General features: G+C 45.9%; 1 protein-coding gene across 2 annotated transcripts in view; it reads left to right on the top strand.

Annotated features, from left to right (window-relative positions):
• The window catches only part of AP3B1 (adaptor related protein complex 3 subunit beta 1), a 588,663-nt gene that overhangs the window by 484,136 nt on the left and 80,726 nt on the right, over window positions 1-23,801 (top strand). For both annotated transcript variants that reach the window (XM_077462589.1, XM_077462588.1), the window contains exon 24: window positions 5,870-5,954. In XM_077462589.1, the coding sequence (XP_077318715.1) occupies window positions 5,870-5,954 (85 nt within the window). The remainder of the gene's footprint in view (window positions 1-5,869; window positions 5,955-23,801) is intronic.

Here is a 23,801-nt window from a genome sequence, read left to right as displayed (position 1 = left end):
AGTCATCTGGGACACGTGATAGGTCCCAGGTGACTGCACGGCCAATTGCGGCGCCACTCGCGCAATGCGCAGTGGGTGCCCGGCTGTGAAGCCACAGCTAGGTGCCCACAGTTAGAATGGCGGCGCCGTCGAGCGGAGGGGGGAACGATCGGGGCTACGTTCCCCCGCATTGCTGGAACAGGTAAGTGTCCGATTATTAAAAGTCAGCGGCTGCAGTATTTGTAGCGGCTGACTTTTAAATGTTTTTTTTTTTTTTTTTTAGGGCAACTTTAAGTGTATTACTGCCTCTACACCTTTATGATGTAATTTTATTGTCACTGCAAGCTTTTATATATATAGATATATATATATATATATATATATATGTGTATATATATATACCGTATATACTCGAGTATAAGCCGAGATTTTCAGCCTCTTTTTTGAGGCTGAAAGTGCCCCCCTCGGCTTATACTCGAGTCATCGCTGTCTGCCCGCTCGATCAGCGTGTCGAGCAGACAGACAGCGGCCATTCTATTCAAAAGCCGCGCCTCCGGCTCCGCCTTCGCCTGTGATAGGCGGAACACTGAATTTCCCAGCAGCCTGTGTTCCGCCTATCACGGACATCGTATCATCCTCGTACTACGGACGAGGATGATACGACGTCTGTGATAGGCGGAACACAGGCTGCTGGGAAATTCAGTGTTCCGCCTATCACAGGCGAAGGCGGCGGCGCAGCTTTTGAACTTTACAATGGCCGCCGACGAAGAGGGCACGGGACGGAGGCAAGGCAAGGCACGGCACGGCACGGCACGGGACGGGACGGGGGCAAGGCAAGGCACGACACGGGACGGATGCAAGGAGGCAAGGCACGGCACGGGACGGAGGCAAGGAGGCAAGGCACGGGACGGAGGCTCGGGACAAAGGTAGGCTGGACACACACACACACACACACACACACACACACACACACACACACACACACACACACACGGATGGAGACACACACACACAGGGATGGATGGATGGATGGATGGAGACACACACACACAGGGATGGATGGATGGATGGATGGAGACACACACACACAGGGATGGATGGATGGATGGATGGAGACACACACACACAGGGATGGATGGATGGATGGACACACACACACACAGGGATGGATGGACGGACACACAGGGATGGACGGACACACAGGGATGGACGGACACACAGGGATGGACGGACACACAGGGATGGACGGACACACACACAGGGATGGACAGGCATGTCTCACCCTCGGCTTATACACGAGTCAATAAGTTTGCCAGTTTTTTTGGGGGTAAATTGGGGGCCTCGGCTTATATTCGGGTCGGCCTATACTCGAGTATATACGGTAATATAAATTGAAAGATTTACCTTTTTATCAGGTATCATCATGTACATTTTGTTTATTTTGCACTATGGTACAAAATATGCAAATTCTATGTATTACCCATACAGAAGTAGCCTTGTTAATTTCATGTATGTTCATTAGGTGTGAAGCATTTCTCTGCCTGCTGTTAGGTCACCTTCATAGACCAATAGCTCAGCCTTTTTTTTTTTTAACCAGCAGCTCTTACAGGGAAGTCATATTTTTGCTAAATGATCATTATAACCTTAATTAGTCTTTTAACTCTTTAAAGCTAATTTTACCTTTTACATAAACTGGCCTATGCTGAACAGAAGCCTCAGTCATTTAAAACACACTGTGCTCTTTGTACAGATATTGTTTATTGCAAAAATCATACCTGTAAGCCTTTTTTTGTCGCACACAAAGTCTGGCTGAAATACTCCTGTTTACATTCCTTATTTCCAGAACATGGGCTACAACAAAATGGCCACTGAGCTTCCTTTTTTGATAACTAAACCGATGATCTCTTACACCCGACCACCTCTGATTCAATCCGATCCGCCTACATGGAAAAGAAAGGATCGCCTTCCATTTGTTTTTAGCTGACTGGATTGGAGGTAGGCGGATGTAAAATGACACAAGTCTGTTTACACCCGCTGGTCTATAGGGATGAATAATCGGGTCCATCTGAAATACTGACAGGCAGACCTGTGGCTTTTAGCCCGTACCTCCAATTCGGGCTGAGTGTTTGCAAGGTGCAGGGCTCATCAGCGGCCTTGCAGTCCAAAAGTTCAATACTACAAGCAACCAGCCGCAGTGGCTGATGGTAATCATAGTCTGTTCATTCACAGGAAACTCTGATCAAATCATTCTCTGCAGCTATTACCTTTTGTACCACCACCCCCTCCCTTTAGAATGTAAGCTCTATGAGCAGGGCCCTTCTGTACCTTTTGTATTGAACTGTACTGTAATTGTGTTGTCCCCCCTATACATTGTAAAGCGCTGCGTAAACTGTTAGCGCTATATAGATTGTGTATAATAATAAATGATGCAGCTGTGAGGGCAGGTTCCTGCATGTTTGTGCTGTTTTTGAATTTAAACAGCGGGTGGGCGGACAAGATCCCCTGCCTGCTTTCACGAGGGGGGCGGGTGGGGGGAGCTGCTGCAGGAGCTGGAACATGTGACATGTTCCAAAAGGTTAACTTTGTGTTGAGTATACATGTGTTGGTATGTGGACTTTTGGAACATTTTATTTTTGTATAAAAGTTGCAAGCAAGCGTATAGATCAGGGATATGCAATTAGTGGACCTCCAGCTGTTGCAGAACTACAAGTCCCATGAGGCATTGCAAGACTTTAACAACCACAAGCATGACACCCATAGGCAGAGGTATGATGGGACTTGTAGTTTTGCAACAGCTGGAGGTCCACTCATATAGATGAACTTCCATTCCCCCCCCCCCCCCACGCATTGCCTGTACATTCCAAGGTAGACGCTAGAAATTGATTAATTACTTGGTTATTTTGCAAAAGAAATGGAAGGACTTTTTACCATTAACCACTTTAGCCCTGGAAGGATTTGCCCCTTTAATGACTAGAGTATTTTTCTCTTTTGTTCATTGATGGACACAACTCCATTAAATCTTTACCGTAGGGTTATTACGCCACCTTCAGGAGAGGACCAGGCAGAACATGTAATACATGTGAAAAACAGAACTGTACAGTTCTGCCCAGGGAGCGGTCCCTCAGCCTGCTTCCTGCAGCTCAATTTTTTTTCTGCCTAGTGAAGAAGGACCTAGGCTCCCTGCCGTGGGGATTTTTTAATGGATTTTGCCTTTTGCGCAAGATATTGATCCTGTGATCTTCTATCAACAGCTGGCTGGGTGACAGGCTGGATAATATAGATCCTTGTAGTCTCCCCAGCCTGGCCAGCGAGCGTGTGCAGGCCCTAGCTACGTGCTGGGTTGGCCATGACATGCCACTCAGGCTCCAGGGGCTGCCAGTGAGCTACATGCTCCAGGGCACACACATGACCAGACTACGGCTGTCTTTGTCATTGTGTCTTTGTCAAAGTGTGCCCACACAACCAGTACTGCTCGGGTGGGGGTCTGTGATGGGATGCCTCCAGCTCGACCGAACGGTAAGTACAGCTCTCCCAGCCTCAGCAGGACAGGCATTCCCTGGGAGGTCGATTAGGGGGTCCCTCTTATCCCTTTTCTCTCTCCCTGTCCCTGTATTCCCTTGTGGGGGATGCTGCATGGCTGGGCTGTGGTGCAGTATATGTACCTGAGCCGGGGCTCCTCTGGGGAGATCTGAGCCTTAGCCGGGGGCTGTGTCCATGTGCTGTCATCTTTCTGCTGGTGTCTGTGGGCTCTGCATGTGCTACTGCCATAGCGCTGACCACCGCCGTTTTCTGTGTAGTCTGTGAGCAGCATGGTCGTTGGCCATTTTCTCCAAGTCCGGCAGCCATTTTCCTAGTGTTTTTTTTACTATACGAGAATGGCAGGCAGACATTTTCTTGTAGCCTCAGTGCGTTTTTCTCCCCATCGCTGGTTCCTGTGCCTCAGAACAGCAAGGTTTTTACTCAGACACTTGTGAGTTGGCACAGCGATCAGCGACAGCACGGCACTCGGTCAGGGTGGTGAGTTCTGCGGTGGGACCCCTCAGTCTGTTAGCAGCTAGGAGGGTTGGATTGAGCACCTTGTCCTAAGTCCCCAAGGGTGGCAGACAGCGTGGGTCGGCATGGCGTCAGAAGCTGGTGTTACTTCCTCAGATCTCCTTGCAATTGCAACCGGCTCACCTACAAATAGTTGGACGCTTTGTCGTCGGTCAGAAGTCCTTGAAACGTTCGTTGCCATGGGGGAGGCGGTGTGCGGGCGCCAGGGGCGTATAAAACGTCCCTGGTCTCGCAAGCCTGTGGGCAAAAGTACTACTACATGAAGGTTTGCCCCTGCTGACACACGGGTGGGGGGTCGGCTTTGGGAGTTTGGAGCTCGGTGGGCCTCTCGGCTGTCCAACCAATGGGTCTGCGAGCTGATTTCATTGGGCTACAAGATAGAGCTCCTCTCTTGGCCACCAAACAGATTTTTTTTTCCCTCCAGCATACCTTACTCCCGGCTCGCCGGGAGGCCCTGTTTGAGGCAGTAAGGGACCTGCTCAGACGCGGGGTGATGGTGCCTGTTCCAAAGCTGGAAAGGTTTCAGGGATTTTACTCCAATCTGTTTGTAGTCCCCAAGAAGGAAGGGGTACGTCCAATCCTGGACCTAAAAGCCCTCAATTGCTTTGTGAAAGTACAAAGATTCTGAATGGAATCAGTTCGCTCCGTAGTAGCTGCACTCTATCAGGGGGACTCGCTGGCGTCCTTGGACATCCAGGACACGTACATCCATATGCCTCGGGCATCAGAGGTTTCTGCGATTTGCAGTGGGGGAAGAGCACTACCAGTTTGTGGCTCTCCCCTTTGGCCTGGCTTCAGCGCCCCGAGTCTTTACCAAAGTATTGGCTCCAATTTTGGCGTTGTTGCGACAACATGGGATCGCAATCGTGGGTTACCTAGATCCTGAGAGCAGCTTCCACCTCAGACATACAGTCTGTGTACATGTGTGTGCCTGCGTAATTTATGAGTAGCTGTGGCATTTCCCACCCTAGGTTTATACTTGAGTCAATATGTTTTCCCAGTTTTTAGTGGTAAAATTAGGTGCCCCGGTTTATATTCAGGTCGGCTTAAACTCGAGTATATACTGTCTTTTTCTGTAAGATTACAGCGTATCAAAATAACCTCATTCTAATAGTGAACCATAAGTTCTCTTTCACATAGGGCAGATTCTGTTAAGGTGAGCAGGGGACCAGCTCACAGATCTCCTGATTGGAGCACAACAGGCGGATGACGCATCCATGTCGGCTCAGTTTATGCTGACTGGACACGGACAGAGCCCACTTTGCTCTATGGGCAGCCAGGAGTAAATGAACTCCACTGTCTGTTTACACCTGACTACCCTCCAACCTGATCCTCCTAAAAATAAGAGGACTGACGAATCCCATCTGACATTTAGACCCGGAGGTAGGCATGAACCCTAGGAAGTTATCTGAGGTATGGCATCTTTGTGTCAGCATATTCAAGATATAATGAAGACTATAATACAAGAGAAATGTTCCAGCTATGTTAAAAAAAAAAAAGGTCATTGGTCATGATTTCCTATCTGAAAAAAGATTGTGCTTGATCAGTAACTGCAGTATTGTATCTCTTTAAAAATATAAATAAACAAATCTAGCATTAGCCACAATCCAATTTTACTGAGACAAACAGGTCTTGTTTCAAGAAACAGGGACTGTTGTTTGCCAAATGGAAACGCCTATTTATGCTTGTTTCTTCCTTACAGAGAAGCCTGGTCTCATGTGTAGCGGCTTCCCCAGCCAGTAATGTGATAAGCCAAGCATTTTTATTGCATGTGCATGCTGACTGGTGTTTGTTGTTTGATTTTCTTTTTACCTGGGGAAAACATTTTATTTTGCAGATTCTCTGGAGCCAGAGGGATCCATTACTGTCTCAATGGGTATTGACTTTTGTGATTCCACTCAGACTGCCAGCTTCCAGTTGTGGTACGTTACATTACTGTAAATAGACACGTTGTATGTACAGTTCTGCTCCATATGCTAATGAAGGAAAAAAGCAATTGTTTTTTTCTGATTGTGGTGTTCTTTTATTGCATTTATCATTACCTCAGTCTTTTTTTTTCCCGTCTTAAGTCAGATAGTGTTGCTTTGCTGCTACATATTTGTATCCCATGTCTTGGCATGTTTAATGTGATGCCAGTTTTCTCACTTTGACTGCATAGATCAGTAAAAGAGGCTATGCTCTACCAATAACCCACCCCCTTAGTCCACTGCAAGTGTGTGTGTGTGTGTGTGTGTGTGTATATATATATATATATATATATATATATATATATATATATATATATATATATATATATATATATATATACACACACACATACATACACATATTTGCATTTACACATTTTCAGACTTCCTGAGTAGTTGATTTCTGGATCCAAATTCTGCACTTCGTGATTTAACCCTAATCATATTTCATTACTGTGAAGCTATTATTGAGGTTAAGTATTATTCAAGTGAATGGCCTGAGCAGTGTAATTGACAAGTGGAGTGGGTGGTGTTTTCTGTTGAATATGTTCAATCTGAACTGCTGATGTGTAGGACATTGAATGCTATTCATTAGAATCAGCGCTTCTGATCAGTTTAGTGATTTGCAGTGTACTTTAAAGTGCACCTAAAGCCCAAACCTGTTTTTCACTTACGTTCAAAGACTGACACAACTCCTTTCTTAGACCATTGGGTTGTTACGCCACCTTCAGGAGAGAAATAGGCAGAACATGTTATAATAAAACTAGAACTTTCAAGTTCCGCCCAAGGGGTGGTCCCTTAGCTAGCAACCCCTCAGCCTGCTACTGCAGTCTAAGTTTTTTCTGCCTAGTGAAGAAGGAACTAGGAACCCTGCAGGCCCATCGGTCCATGGATTTTTCTGCAGAAGTTTTGCTTTTTGCACAAGATTAAAGATCCTGTGATCTATCAACAGCCAGCTGGGTGACAGGCTAGATACCCTTTTCCATGTAGTCTCCCGAGCCTGGCCAGCAAGCGTGTGCAGACCAGAGCTCCGCGCTGGGTCGGCCATGACATGCCCCCAGCTCCAGTGGCGGCCGGTGGGCGTAATGCCCCAGGGCACACATATGACCAGGCTATTGATGTCTGCGCCACAGTGTGTCAGGCCAGCAGCCACCCCTTACTGATCGGCGAGTGGTTCTGTGATGGAATGTCTCCCAGCTCTTCAAGACTGGTAAGTACAGCTCTACCTGCTTCAGTGGGGCTGAGCAGCTGGACATTCCCTGGGAGGTCGATTCGGGGGGTCCCTCACCTCCCTCTCTTCTCTCCCTGTCCCTATCTTTCCCCCCCTCCATGTGGGGGATGCTGCATGGGCTGCTGAACGGTGTGTGCCATAGACGGGGGCTCTCTCCTGGGATGGACTGCGCTAGGTAGCTGTGCCCTGGATGTGTGTAGGTCTCTCCCCTGAGGTGTCTGGAGGCTGTGTCTGCTGATCGCAGTAGCTCTGTTTTACCGCCATTTCTTTGCCTGTTTTGTTCACTGTCTTCATTGCATACAGTGCTCGGTGGCCTTGTTTGGTGTGACCAGGGAGCAGCATGCTCTGTCTCCATTTTCCTGTAGTCTGGTGGCCATTTTCCCTGTGATTATTTTCTTTATACTGGACGCTCGGCGGCCATTTTGTTGAAGCCCCAACACGTTTTTTCAGCTTCAACGCTATTCAGAACAGTTCAGCACAGCGCAGTTTGATCTCCTATGCATCTGGGAGCTGACACAGGCACACCTAGCTGGATGGTGCAGAACTCAGTCAGGGTGGTGAGTCCTGTGGGAGGAGCCCCTCAGCCAGCAGCAGTTAGGAGGGTGGGACCATCACTGTCCTAAGTCCCGAACAGGTGGCTGACGGGAAGGGTCAGCATGGCTTCAGAACCTAGTGTTTGTTCCCCCGAAATCCAGGCAATTGCAACCAGTTCGCCTGCAGACAGCACAGTGCCTCTGGACGCTTTATTGGCGGTCCTTAATTCATTGTCAAGATGGAGGCGGTGCGTGGGCACAAAGGTGGTAAAAAACTACCCCCTCCCCCCCGTCCAGGGAGAGCTCTGACGCAGACTCGAGCCTTGCTGAGGCTGGTGACCCCTGCTCTGTCGTTTCAGACAACGCTGGCCAGGACCGATCGGACAGTGAGAATGAGTCACCGTCTGGGTTCGTGCGCGACAAAGTGCTTGTTGGAGCACTTATCAGCTGTGCGTGATACCCTGAAAGTTCAGGAGCCAGCAGATCTCTCTGCTGATGTGGCGGTCCCTTAAGCCAGCCCGTACACCTAAAATGTTCCTGTATCTGACTTATTTTGATAAGTTCATATACAAGGAATAGGGTCGACCGCAACGGACCTTTTCGGTCCCCAAGTACATGGCAGTGCGTTACCCCTTTGAGAAAAGCCTTCTCAAAAAGTGGCCGGCTCCTCCGGTTGTGGACCCCCCCACCCCAGTATCCAGGTTAAACAAAGTATCCCGGTAGAGGGGACACCTGCCTTTAAGGACCCCACGGACAAGAAGGCAGAGGCAATGGCTCAGTCCTTGTTTATGGTTGTGGGGTCAGCAATGCGACCAGTACTGGCATCCGCACTTGTGTCAGACACTTACTGAGTGGGCAAAACTTTTGCACCGCAAATTGGGGGAGCAACAGGCTTCCCCTGTCTGCGTGGAACTAGCAGACCAGTTAGTGCAAGGCCTTAAGTACGTTTGTGACGCAGCCCTGGATACCCTTTCTCTGTTATCCAGGGCTTCAGTGTCGGCAGTGGTGCTGAGATGCCTGATTTGGCTAAAATGCTGGTCGGTTGACCAGGCATCTAAGAAAGCCCTGACAGATCTACCCTTCCTTGGCGAACGGCTCTTTGGAGCCTCATTAGATGACATTAAAAATGCCACAGATGATGAGTATGCTACTCCCACAGGCCAGGAAGGCTAAGGTAAGGGCCCACGCCGTAGGTAAGGGCCCTCTTTTTTCCGCTCACAAACTGCTTTTTCGTCTGCCTGGGTCTTCGGCTAAGCATCCCCAGCCTGACAGGACGACTTTTGGAGTGGAGAACTGGCAGGCGGACTATCTAAGTCGCCAGATGCTGGACCCAGGAGAATGGGCGTTGCATCCGGAGGTGTTCAGGCTACTGTGCCTGCGATGAGGCACACCAGATGTGGATCTTCTGGTCTCCCGTCTCAATCGGAAGGTGCAGAGATTCGTGTCCAGGACAAGAGATCCTTGGGCAGACGCGTCAGACGTGCTGGTGGCTCCTTGGGATCAGTACCAGCTGATCTATGCCTTTCCTCCGCTGAAACTGTTACCACGTCTGCTCCGCAGAGTGGAGGCCGAGGGGATTCCAGTAATTCTAATTGCCTCAGATTGGCCCCAGCGTCCCTGGTACGCAGATCTAGTGCGCCTAGTGGCGAACACCCCATGGCGACTGCCGTTGCGAGAGGACCTGCTGTCTCAAGGTCCGATTCTCCATCCTGCTTTACCATCGTTTCAGAAACCGCCATTTGAAAATATCAGAGAGATCCCTCTACTGACTCTTTCTCAGAAAGTGGTCTTTCTAGTGGCCATTACATAGGCCAGGAGGGTCTCGGAACTGGCGGCTTTGTCTTGCAAGTGACCCTATCTGGTTATCCACAGAGATAGTGGTGTTGCGTGTGCAACCTTTTTTTCTGCCGAATCTGCTACTGATGGCTTGGAGCCAGATACCACAGCTTCGCTTCAAAGGTCTAGTGCAGTCCATGCCTTAATGGGCCAGGCCTGATTTAGTGGCAGTAGGGGGGCCTACTAAGGCGTGACCATAACGTTATGGTTGACTGGTATATAATATAGTGCCTTTCAAAAGTATTCACCCCCCTTGGCATTTTTATTGTTTTGTTGCCTCACAACCTGCAATTAACATGGATTGTTTGAGGATTTGCATCATTTAATTTACAGAACATGCCCACAGCTTTGAAGATTTTTTTTTTTTTTTTTATTGTGACGCAAACAACAAATAGGACAAAATAACAGACAAAGTCAGTGTGCATACCTATTCATCCCCCCCTAAAGTCAATACATTGTAGAGCTACCTTTTGTGGCTATCACAGCTCCAAGTCGCTTTGGATAAGTCTCTATGAGCTTGCCACATCTTAACATTTGGATTTTTGCCCATTCCTTCTTGCAAAACTGCTCCAGCTCTTTCAAGTTGGATGGTTTGCGCTTGTGAACAGCAATCTTTAAGTCTGATCACAGATTTTCTATTGGATTAAGGTCTGGGCTTTGACTAGGCCATTCCAACACAGGAAGGTGAACCTCTGTCCTAGCCACAAATCACACACATAGTGGTACAGGTTTTGCTCAAGAATATCCCTGTGTTTAGCTCCATCAATCTTTCCCTCAACCTTGACCAGTTTCTCAGTCCCGACTGCTAAAAAAACATCCCCACAGCATAATAATGCAGCCACCACCATGTTTCACTGATGGTGTTCTTTGGGTGATGTTGTGTGTTGGGTTTGCGCCAGATATAGCGTTTTCTTTTATGGCCAAAAAGTTAAATTTTAGCCTCATCAGACCCGAGCACCTTCCCCCATACATTTTAGGAGTCTCCCACATGCCTTTTTACAAACGCAGAACGTGCCATTTTTTGTTTTTTGCAGAAAGTAATGGCTTTCTTCTGGCCACTCTACCATAAAGCCCAACTCTATGGAGCATATGGCTTATTGTCGTCCTATGTACAGATACTCCAGTCTCTGCTGTGGAACTCTGCAGCTCCTCCAGGGTTACTTTAGCTCTCTGTGTTGCCTCTCTGATTAATGCCCTCCTTGCCCAGTCCATGAGTTTTGGTGTGTGGCCGTCTCTTGGCAGGTTTGCTGTTGTACAGAGAAAAGGGTAGAAGAATTTCCAAGTAATTCTTAAAGGAACAGTCGGAATTATCAAAAATATAAAGTCTTTATTGGCTTTATTGCAAAAATCCATATAACACTGATGACATATATATATATATATATATATATATATATATATATATATGACACACTTCCACCATGCTCTAAAGAAACTCGGGTCATGAGTGAAACGCATTAGCATGACGCCATCACGCTGTCCATAGTGAGGGCTCAGACCCACCCACTAGCGGACAACTTCCCTCTGCATTCCCCGGGAGATTTGGAAAAAGACATTGGAGTGTTCCAGCCATATGCAGACTTTCTAAAGTTGGACATCGAAACTGGATGCCTTTAGGAGACTTGGAGGGGCAGACGGAGGTCCTTTTATTACCCCTTGCGGTTCCCATCTCAGCTAGAAACCGGTGGAATGCCGGCTTTGTACTGATGCTGTGGACATCGGGAGAGCGGTGAGCTGTATAGATTTCACTTCCCGGCTGGGAGGGGTATATACATACACACTCTCACCTGCCCCCTAGAGATCCAATAGCCCATCCCAATCTGTTGCTGATAGCCTGGACAATCATCATACACTCACATACTGAAGGAACCCTGAATACTCCTGCTTTGTCCATTTTGACTGACCCACATTACCAGGAATCCTTCTTTCACTCCAATACTAGATTTTCAAAATGTTTATCTTTAATTTTCAACTGGTATCACCGGGCCTAAAAGTAGAAACTGCTGCCTAATATCTAATTTTGGCTACGGATAGGACTAACTCTCCATGTGTGTAATTTATGAAATACTAAGTGAAATGCTTTAAAACTACATCAACTCATGTGCACATTGGGACCCTGCTATATGAATTAGTAATTAACGATATTGGTGAGAGATATGTGTCTGAGTGTGGTGGCCATCTGCGTCCTAAGACAAAGTTGTCTATTTTTATTGTATGTGTTGAGGATGTGTCATATACAGTATATATTTATAAGTTATCAGTGTTATGTGGATTTTTGCAATAAAGACTTTATTTTTGATCATTCCGACTGTTCCTCTTTAAATAATTACTTTGGAAAATGCTTCTCCCCTTTTTTCTGTATGCTTGCCCTAATTCAGTGGAACACACCTCAGATCTTTGAAGAAGTTCGCTTCTGAGGTGACGGTATGTGATGACCTATTGAGGAATTATTGTAACAATCTTTTCCTCTCCAGTCTAACTTAAAATTATAGGTGCAGCCGTTGTAATTTTTATCCCCCTCCCTTTTTTTTTTGCTGTTAGGTTTGCTGTTGCGCCATGTTCTTTCCAATTGGTTATGATAGATTTGATGGTGCTCTTAGGGATCATCAAACATGGATATTTTTTTTATAACCTGACCCTGACTTGTACTTCTCAACAACATTGTCCCTTACTTGTTTGGAGAGTTGCTTGGTCTTCATGGCAGTGTTTGGTTAGTGGTGACTCTTGCTTAGGTGTTGCAGCCTCTGGGGCCTTTCAAAAAGGTGTGTATATGTAATGACAGATCATGTAACACTTAGATTGCACACAGGTGGACATCATTTCACTAATTGTGACTTCTGAAGGTAACTGGTTGCACCAGATCTTTTTATGGGCTTCATAACAAAGGGGGTGAATACATACGCACATGCCAATTATCAGTTTTTTTATTTCTGAAAAATAGTTTTATATATATATATATATTTCTAATTTTACTTCACTAACTTAGACTATTGTGTTCTGATCCATCACATATAATTCAGATTTAAAAAAACATTGAACTAAAGGCTATAATGTAACAAAACAGGTAAAAAGCAAGGGTGGTGAATACTTTTGCAAGGCACTGTATACTGTGTTTATAATATGTATGTATATATATGTGCGTATATATAGATATCTATATACACACCCATATATACATATTTTGCTTTTATTAAAAAAAGAAAAGACCTCGCTGCTTCTAAATAAATGGGTTCATCTGCATAATTGTAAATCTAATTTAGAAATTAGAGGCAATGTTAAACAGCTTATTGATGAGACAATTTGACTTTTCCTGTTTTGAATAAAGGATTCTTACTGTAATAAATAGGAGCACTGTACCATAACAAATTGATTTTATGCAGATCATCACCTTTATGTTTGGGGAGGTTTGCAATATCAGATAAAAAAAAAATGATTACTTATTCTACCATTCCAAAGTAATTGTTTATTATTTTCCTATTATACAAACACAAAGGATCAATATTACTGAACAACCAACAGTGCTATAAATAGATTTCCTTCAAATATTGCCCGTATATTAGTTTTAGCAATCTGTGGCAATGTTATCTCAATGACACCGCTGAAGCCAACCTTTTCTGAACCTATATTGTGTGAGTTTGTGTGTGTGTGTATATGTATATACAATATACTGTGTATATAGATGGCTGCTCATAAGTTTACATACCCTGGCAGAATTTATGATTTCTTGGCCATTTTTCAGAGAATATGAATAACACAAAAACTTTCCTTTCAATCATGTTTAGTGTTTGGCTGAAGCTATATATCATCAACTGTCTTTACTGTTTTTAAACCATAATCACAACAAAAACTACCCAAATTACCCTGATCAAAAGTTTACATACCCCACTAAAGGGGTATACCCCACTAAAGGAAGCTTCCATCTTTGCCTCTGTTTAATCTTCAACTGCTATGGTGCTGCACATGTGATTCGTTATGACACCAGCCATTGGATGGTTTGATTGGCTGAGAGCACAGCCAATGTGCAGTTAGCATTCCTGGCATGCATTTTTTTTTTTTTTTAACCGTTTAAATCCATGGGTTTACTTACACTTTAATACCGTGTATTGCCCCCTTTAGGCCGGCGTTTTCCCGCATCGCATGACTCCCGCCGGCAGTTCACACTGCCCTATGCGGACGGCTGGGAGTGTCAATGATATGTTAATGACACCCCCAGATCCGTCTGCATATCGCAGTGCGATCTGCCGACTCGCACAGGAATCGGATCGCATGGTGTGAACACCCATGCGATCCGATTCTGTTGCGGACCAAAAAAAGGGTCCTGTGCGAGTTTGCTGCGGGAGCGATGCAAATTCAGCCATACTATCTGTATGGCTGAACTCGCATCGCTACGGAGATCGGATGTGATTTGCGGTGCGAATCACATCCGGATCTCCCCCCGCAGCAGTGTGAACCCAGCCTTAACATCAATTACAGCTTGAAGTCTTTTGTGGTATTTGTAGATTAGGCTCTTTATCTTCTCGGATGATAAAGCTGCCCATTCCCCTTGGCAAAAAGCCTCCAGTTCATGTAAATTCTTGGGCTGTCTTGCATGAACTGCACGTTTGAGATCTCCCCAGAGTGGCTCGATGGTATTGAGGTCAGGAGACAGAGGGCCACTCCAGAACCTTCACTTTATTCTGCTGTAGCCAATGAGAGGTTGACGTGGCCTCATATTTTGGATCATTGTCATGTTGGATTGTCCAAGTATGCCCCATGTGCAGCTTCCTGGTTGATGAATGCAAATGTTCCTCCGGTATTTTTTGATAGCATACTGCATTCATCATACCATCAATTTTGACCAAATTTCCTGTGCCTTTGTAGCTCACACATCCCCAAAACAATAGCGATCCACCTCCATGTTTCACAGTAGGAGGCCTTCATCATAGGCCTTGTTGACTCGTCTCCTAATGAAGCATTTATGGTTGTAGCCACAAAACTCAATTTTGGTCTCATCATTCCAAGTTACTTTGTGCCAGAAGGTTTGAGGTTTGTCTCTGTGCTGTTTGGCGTATTGTAAGCAGAATACTTTGTGGCATTTGCTTAGTAATGGCTTTCTTCTGGTGACTCGACCATGCAGCCCACCTTTCTTCAAGTGCCTCCTTATTGTGCATCTTGAAACAGCCACACCACATGTTTTCAGAGTCCTGCATTTCACCTGAAGTTATTTGTGGGTTTTTCTTTGCAGCCCAAATTTTTTTCCTGCCAGTTGTTGCTGAAAGTTTAGTTGGTCTTTTTGGTTTCAACAGAACCCCTCATTTTGCACTTCTTAATTAGAGTTTGAACACTGCTGATTGACATTCTCAATTCCTTGGATATCTTTTTTTCTCTTTGATGTTTTATACAGTTCTACGTCTTTTCCCGCAGATCCTTTGATAATTCTTTTGCTTTCCCCATGACTCAGAATCCAGAAATGTCAGTGCAGCACTGGATGAAAGATGCAAGGGTCTGTCAGGAGTCCAGAAACTCATTGACCTTTTATACACACACACACACACTAACTACAAGCAAACAGATCACAGATGAAGATGATTACTATTTAATAGCCATTCAAACCCCTCTGTGTACTTGTTATCAGGTCAAAATCACCAGGGTATGTCAACTTTTGATCAGGGTCATTTGGGTAGTTTCTGTTGTGATTATGATTTTAAAAAGAGTAAACAGTTGATTAATAATAAATGGCTTCAGCCAAACACTAACCATGAGTGAAAGGACTGTTTTTGTCATCGTTCATATTCTCTGAAAAATTAAATCATAAATTCTGCCAGCGTATGTAAACTTATGAGCACAACTGTATATGTGTATATATATATATATATATATATATATATATATCAGGGCTCGACAAAACCCGGTCGCCAGGTCGCATTGGCGACTAGAAATAGCGACCTCGCGCCTGGGGCAGCACAGCTGGGGGTATCCTGTGTCTGTGGACCCCCCCAGCGTGATCGCGTCGGACCGTTCCTCCGGCGGCCTAAATTTAGGCCGCTGGCTTTGAGGCCTTCTGCGGTCCTATGATTCCTTATGGAATCTGGCGCCCTCTTGTGGTCGCCGTTGGTATGACAAACCAGCAATGTTAATGAAGATTCCTCTGCCTGTATTATATTACCTGCCTCTTCTTCCCTTTATTTAGAACCCCCTAAACATTATATATATTTTTTATTCTAACACCCTAGAGAATAAAATGGTGGTTGTTGCAATACTGTCTGTCACACCGTATTTGTGCAGCGGACTTACAAGCGCACTTTTGTTGGGAAAAATAATTTAGTTAATAAAAAAATAAGACAACAGTAAAGTTAGCCCAATTATTTTTTATATTGTGAAAGATAATGTTACGCCGAGTAAATTGATACCCAACATGTCACGCTTCAAAATTGCACCCGCTCATGGAATGGCGACAAACTTTTACCCTTTAAAATCTGCATAGGCGACGTTTAAAAAAATTCTACAGGTTGCACGTTTTGAGTTACAGAGGAGGTCTGGGGTAGAATTATTGCTCTCGCTCTACCGATCACGGCGCTACCTCCTATGTGTGGTTCGAACACCGATTTTATATGCGGGCAGGACAGGGCGCGTTTAAAAATTATTATTTTTTCTGCTTTATTTTAACTTTTTTTTTTTCCACTGTTCTTTTAAAAAAAATGTTGTCACTTTTATTCTTATTACAAGGAATGTAAAAATCCCTTGTAATAGAAAAAGCATGACAGGTCCTCTTAAATATCAGATCTGGGGTCAGAGAGACCTCGGATCTCATATTTACACTAAAATGCAATTGAAAAAAAAATTGTCATTTGAAAAAAATAAATAAAATGTCCCTCTAAGAGCTATGGGCAATGACTTGGAGACGGGGGGGGGGGCGGCGACGGCGCTGTTATCTTCCCCTCACTCGTCTCCATGTCAGGCCAGGGACAGGTCCGGATCGTCGTCACGGACCTGGCTCCTAGATTCCAAGCAAATTTGTCAACCCCTGATATATATACACACATACACACATACACACACACACATACACACACACACATACACACACACACACACATACACACACACACATACACACACACACATACACACACACACATACACACACACACACATACACACACACACATACACACATACACACATACACACACACACACACACACACACTATCTAACAAAAGTGACTGCACCCCTCACTTTTTTTTTTTTAAGTTTTTTTTATTGTGCACATAAAGAATAGTCATATACCGTATATACTCGAGTATAAGCCGAGATTTTCAGCCTCTTTTTTGAGGCTGAAAGTGCCCCCCTCGGCTTATACTCGAGTCATCGCTGTCTGCCCGCTCGATCAGCGTGTCGAGCAGACAGACAGCGGCCATTCTATAATTCAAAAGCCGCGCCTCCGGCTCCGCCTTCGCCTGTGATAGGCGGAACACTGAATTTCCCAGCAGCCTGTGTTCCGCCTATCACGGACATCGTATCATCCTCGTACTACGGACGAGGATGATACGATGTCCGTGATAGGCGGAACACAGGCTGCTGGGAAATTCAGTGTTCCGCCTATCACAGGCGAAGGCGGCGGTGCAGCTTTTGAATTTTACAATGGCCGCCGAGGCGCCGACGAAGAGGGCACGGGACGGAGGCAAGGCAAGGCACGGCACGGGACGGAGGCAAGGCACGGCGGCAAGGCACGGGACGGAGGCAAGGAGGCAAGGCACGGGACGGAGGCTCGGGACAAAGGCTCGGGACACAGGTAGGCTGGACACACACACACACACACACACACACACACACACACACACACACACACACACACACACACACACACACACACACACACACACACACACACACACACAGATGGAGACACACACACACAGGGATGGATGGATGGATGGAGACACACACACACAGGGATGGATGGGTGGAGACACACACACACAGGGATGGATGGATGGAGACACACACACACAGGGATGGATGGATGGATGGACACACACACACACACAGGGATGGATGGACGGACACACAGGGATGGACGGACACACAGGGATGGACGGACACACACACAGGGATGGACAGGCATGTCTCACCCTCGGCTTATACACGAGTCAATAAGTTTGCCAGTTTTTTTGGGGGTAAATTGGGGGCCTCGGCTTATATTCGGGTCGGCTTATACTCGAGTATATACGGTAGTACATCAGATAGGTGTTATATCAGCATTGTTGAGCAGCAAACACACATTAGTGTCAATGACATTGCAAATGTCAATCTTCCCTAACTGAGCCATTCGCATCTGACGCTATCCTGGAATGCAGTATATTTGCTTTGTCCTTTTTTTTTTTTTTAAACCTTAAACAACCAGTAATTAAAAAACTAACGAGTAAAAGGGATAATACCCCCCAGGAGAGAAACAACCGTGCCTCTTTACTCCAAGTGGACAAGCTTTCCTCTGTACAAACGACAAACCCCAACTCCCCTTGGGGATGTCAGCATTCAGTGTTGTGGTTAATAGGACAGGAGAAACCAAACCCATCTGCATTATGAAAGTATGCTCACTATCTTCCTTCTTAACTGGGCACCCTGGATTTTAAAGTAAAAAACACTCCTAACCATGAAATGGTCTTTGACCCCTCCTCTCCTCCAGCGTGTTCGTACAGTCCACCCACCTGAGCCATACCTTCCTAAACTTCTTGGGAGCCCCTCTAGCTTCCTAGATCATCCTATACATCATCACGTCCGCTTTTACTATTTTTTTTTCCACATCCCCAGAGTCAGCTGCTGGTCATGAATCCATCGTCTGGCTATGAGTTTCCTCACTCCAAAAAATAAGATCCTAAGGAACAGTTTAATGTATGCATTCATCTCCTCTTGATCAAAAACCTTGGAGGCAGCGTAGGGGAGAGCAGATGTTAGGCAGACCAAACTTATCTGAGACCAATTCAGTTACCTGTGACCATAATGGTCTCACCTTTTTGCACTCCCACACCAAGTGCCTTCCGCCCCATACATTTATGGCAGATGGCATATTCCCTCCTGTGCATTTGGTAAAGTCTAGCTGGTGTATAATACTACTGGTTAAAGTAACGAAATTGGATCATTTTATCCATAGAGGAGATAACAGGCACCAGATTTGTGTTCAGTACCTCCTGCCACAGTTCTTCCGACAACCCTGGGGCAGTCGTCACCCACTGAGCCTTGGCCTTAGAGGTTAAGCCCGTATTCCCCCGGACCAAATGCCCCATAGTATCTAGAGACCAGAATCTTTTATAAGTCCGTATTTTATACCCGAATTTCACTCCCCCCAAACTGCGTGATCGCTGCATGACGCAGCTGCGCATAGGGAAAAAAACAGGTCCTAGGTACCCCAAATTGTTCTCTTAATTGGGCAAAAGTACAGAGACAGTCATTCTGATAAATGTGTAGGTTTTTATGCCATATTATGCTCATGTCTTCTGCCCATCAGTTTCAAAATCTCCCCTAAAGATTTGTTACACCATAAGGGGTTATTTGGATATGGCCACAAGGGTTCATCTTTCCGCTGTTGAGAGCACAGATGAAATACTTTCCCAGGAAGTGCCATGACTGATCCCACCTTCCTCCCCAGAATCCCCTTTCCTGTACAAGATATTCTGCAGGGTTTCTTGTGAGGTGGCAACTGCTGTCTCCATCAAGGTAGTCGCATTGAGCGTCTGCGGGTAATGTCGCCAGTGCAAAAAGGATAGCTGTGAGGCCATAAAATAGGAATGCAAATCAAGAAGGGCCATCCCTCCCATTATAACTGGCCACTTTAATACTGCTAAAGATACCCTGGGGGCTTTCGAACACCACAAGGATCACACAATAATGGAGTCAATGTGCCTGAAGACCCGTAGTGTCACAAAAACTGGGGAATTTGAGAGGATATAAAGAAACATACGGAGAAAGATCATATTGAACAGTTTATCTGTCCCATCAAGGTAATCGGTAAATTCTTCAATTTCTGTACCTTCTCCCAAAAATTCCCAGCAATCAGCGACAAATTGGTCTCCAGAAACCTTGATATAGGAAGCTGAACCTCAATCCCCAAATACCTGAAAGAGGTGGACAAAGGAATGGGCCAATCCGACGGAATTACCACCACATCATCAATAGGGAAGAGGGACGATTTATTTCAATTTATGCGAAATCCGGAGTAGTCTGCAAATTCCTGAATCAGTTGGAAAACTTCTGAGAGCGAGGGTCCAGGGTCCTGCATATATAGCAACATGTCGTCTGCATAGAGTGGCACTCGCTCCTTGAATCTTAGACCAGTCAAGTTTGAAGTAGATCTTAGTTTGACTGCTAAGGGCTCTATGGCTAGGGCAAACAGGAGGGGTGAGAGTTGGCACCCCTGCCTGGTGCTCCGAAATATAGGAAAGGGGTCTGAAATATTGCCATTAACCCTTAGCCTGACTGGATCAGTGTACAAGAGCCGCACCTAGGAAATGAAAACGGGGCCAAAGCCCTAAGACTCCAGTAGATGGAACAAATATCCACGGAGTCAAAGGCCTTTTTGGTATGTAAGGAGGCTATTATTCTAGTCCCGGAGTTGTCATGAACAGTCTGAATATTCACAAACTGTCTACTGATGTTCATTTGTGTACACCTTCCCTTGATAAATCCCGTTTGATCCGCATCTACCAATTTTGGGATAACTGTAATCTACCTTCAAGTATTTTGGCCAGGATTTTTGTATCAACGTTCATCAGCGAGATCAGATGATAGGTGTCACGCTCTCAGGGGTCCTCCCCCAACCCCCCTTAGGGATCAGAACGACACCAGGGCTTCCCTCATGTAGTGAGATAGTCTACCGTTTGACCTAGCCACATTGAACACGCTCAGCAAGTGAGGGGCCAAACATACCGAAATGTGCAATACCATTCGGAGGGGAGGCCATCTAAACCGGGAGACTTCCTAGGAGGAAAGGAGGCAATCGCTTCCTCCTCCTCCTCCTCCTCCTCCTCCTCCGTAATGCCGGACTCTAGAGCAGCACTGTCATCTTCTGTCAGTTTAGGTAGGTCAATGTCTGTCAGGTAAGTCGCCAATGCCTGTCTGCGGAGGAGCACAAAACCTATATAGTAATTCATAAAACTGAGCAAAAGTTTTCAAGATATCGGTCGAGTCACAGACTTCCACCCTGCGTTTTTCATAGATTGACTTAATCTACACCGGGACATATTCCGGCGGCACCAAGTATGCCAGGAGTCTGCCGTTCTTGTCCCCAAATTCAAAGATGCGCCTGTGTTGAGCCAGGCTGAGTTTCATGGTACGGTCTGTTAGCACTGTCTGGTACTCCCTGGTTCTCATCTGCAGTCCGCAATCTCTCACTAGTGGTATCCCTAACATATTCTGGCTCTGCTGTCACCGCTGTCTCCTTGAGCTGTACTATGGAAGCTAACTGTTTCTTGAACCCATGTACTTCTGCTATAAACACCCCCCACAACGTGGCCTTCCCACTAGAGAAGAGAGGACCCAGAATTGCCATTTTTAGCCCAAAAATGTTTAATAGTCACTGTACACTTAATCTTTACATATTCCTCTTGAAGCCAAATAGCCTCCATCTGCCACAGACAAAGTTCCAGCAACATGGGGGGAATGGTCAGATAGGGCTCTGGGCAGATAAGAAACCTTCCCAACCAATTCCATACCCTCCCCCTCAGTCAGGATAGGGTCTATTCTGGAGAGTGTTTTGTACATTTCCGAATAACAAGGGTACTCCCTAATATCAGGATGATGAAAACGCCAGACCTCTCTAAATTCAAGTGTAGACATCCATCCCGCGAAGGGGGCTGGAGTGTCAAATGCCATCCCCATGCTATCCAGAGCTGGATCTGACACAGAATTGAAATCGCCCAAAATGAAGATCCTCCCCTGCGCTATCTTATATGTGGCCTTTATCATGTCATCCAAATGAGCTAGCGAAAAGGGAGGAGGCACATAAAAATTTTCAAATGTTAAAGATCTATTCATCACCTATACCACCAGTTTAACATACCTCCCTTTAGTGTCCGTCCAAACTGCATGAGGAGTAGCTGGCATTGTAAGCCCCGCAATATGATCCCGTTTTAGTGAGAGCCCTGGAGATGAGTCTCCTGAAGTAGAATTGGGTGTGGTTTATCATTTTTAATATAATTAAAGATCAGTGAGCATTTAAATGTGGAGTTGAGGCCCCTGACATTCCAGGCCAAAATCTTAAGATTTATCTCCATGACAGAGAGAGATTAAATAAGGGGTTCCCCCTCCCTCCCGAGATATAGCTAGCCAGAGTCGGGGTCCAGGTTCCTTCCCCCACATATATAGAGTAAAGTAGCAGTAGTATTGGGAAGGACCCAATGCAATTACACTGAATGTAGATAATCCCATCCAGATACAGACATAGAATCCCCAATAGAGAGAACACCCCAACTTCCCCCACCTCCCTCCCCAAGCCCCAACTTGCCAGGCACTTTGTTCCCGTAACCTTAGTTCAAATAGGTAAGAGGTGCGACTTAAAACTGTCACATAGGACACGTCACCTGAAAGCAACTATCCCCCACCGTAGATCAAAAAACAATTCTCCTGTCAGTGAAAACCAGGAAACGAGATGAAAAAAAAAGTTTTTGTAGTCCTGTAAAAAAAAAATACTTGATTTTTGCAGTGCAGAGAGCAGTCTGCAGACTCTGCATACAGTTCAGGTACATGTCAGCGGCAATCACAATAGTACTAAAGACCTCCCCTGTCAGCACCGCCAGGGAGAGAGTTGCATGGCAATAAAACATTGGACATATCCAGGGAGAAGGTCTCCCAAAGGGGGAAGAACACTAAAAAACTCTCTTCTCATAAAAAACAGACGGGAAAAAAATTATTTATGGGCGGCAGAAATATCCAAGGAAATCAACCACATAGGCCATCACCATCATTTGCATTATGCTCTCACCCAATGCTTTCTCCACTCAACTGTATCAGGGTGGTCGGAAAGAGGCTCTCTCTGGCGGCCACGAGTATCCAGCCACTCTGAGGCTACGGTAGGATTAGTGAAAAAATGTTTTCTCATTTTCCACTATACGCAGCTTGGCAGGATCCAGCATACTGTAGATCAGGTTGAGATCCCTCAATATTTTCTTTATGGCTGAAAAGAGGCCCTCTGTTTCTGGGTGGCCACTGAAAAGTCAGGATATATCGATATTCCATAGCCATCGAATGTCAGCTCAGGGCCCGTTCTAGCTCCTCGAAGGCTATTCTCCTGGTCACGGAAGTGCAATACCTTTGCTATCATAGACCTGGGGGGCTCCCTTTGGAGGAGCCCATCCTGGGATATGGTGTGCCCTTTAAATGGCAAACATTTTTGTGAAAGTATCAGGAGCCATATGTTCAATCAGCCATTTCTCTAGAAATTCTTCTGGGTACCTCCCCTCCACTCCCTTAGGGAACCCTACCAGCCTTATATTGTTCCTCATCATGCGATCCTCCCATGTCATCTTTAAAGTGTGTTCAGACAAAGTCTTTTTTGTCACCTGTGCAGCCGTGTCCAAGGTTCTGACAGTATCCTCCAGGGAAGCAATGCAGTGATCAGTAGTCTGCGCTTTCTCCCTCAGTTTCTGCATGTCATGTTTTATGAAGGAGAACTCCACTCTGAGCTCCTCAAAATGATCAATCAGTTTATTCTGGTAATCCTGTATGGCAGCCATAATCTGAGTCAGGGATGGCTCATCCTCCACCTCCCTGTCTGTTCTGACCCTGCAGTCTCTCGGCCTGTCCAGCAGTCTCCCCCCTCCTCAGCACTTCTTCCCTTTAGGGTTTAGGACTCCTGCTGCGGAGCCTCCACGTATCTCTGGAGCAGCAGCCATCTCTTCCAGCGCCATTTTGAGAGCCCCATGCGAATTGAGCTAGCTGTTCTCCCAGTGTTTTTGGCCGGGGAGGTCTGTACTTCACCATACCTGGAAGTTCCGAGGGGTCCCTGCACACATCCCCGGCGGTTCTGTTTTGAAAAGCGGGTGCCGCTGGCCCAGGATCACAGCAGGGTTACCGGTCTGCAGACGGAGCTCCGGTCCTGCACTCCTCACATGTCGTGCGCAGGCTCTGCCCCCCTCACATTTTTGTTAATATTTTATTACATCTTTTCATGTGACAACACTGAAGAAATTACACTTTGCTACAATGTAAAGTAGTGAGTGTACAGCTT

Source organism: Lithobates pipiens, unplaced genomic scaffold (genome assembly GCF_037356315.1).
Source record: "Lithobates pipiens isolate NorthernLeopardFrog02 unplaced genomic scaffold, aLitPip1_a1.2 Scaffold_3, whole genome shotgun sequence".
NCBI classification, from domain to species: domain Eukaryota; kingdom Metazoa; phylum Chordata; class Amphibia; order Anura; family Ranidae; genus Lithobates; species Lithobates pipiens.
This window is presented reverse-complemented; position numbering and strand designations above follow the sequence as displayed.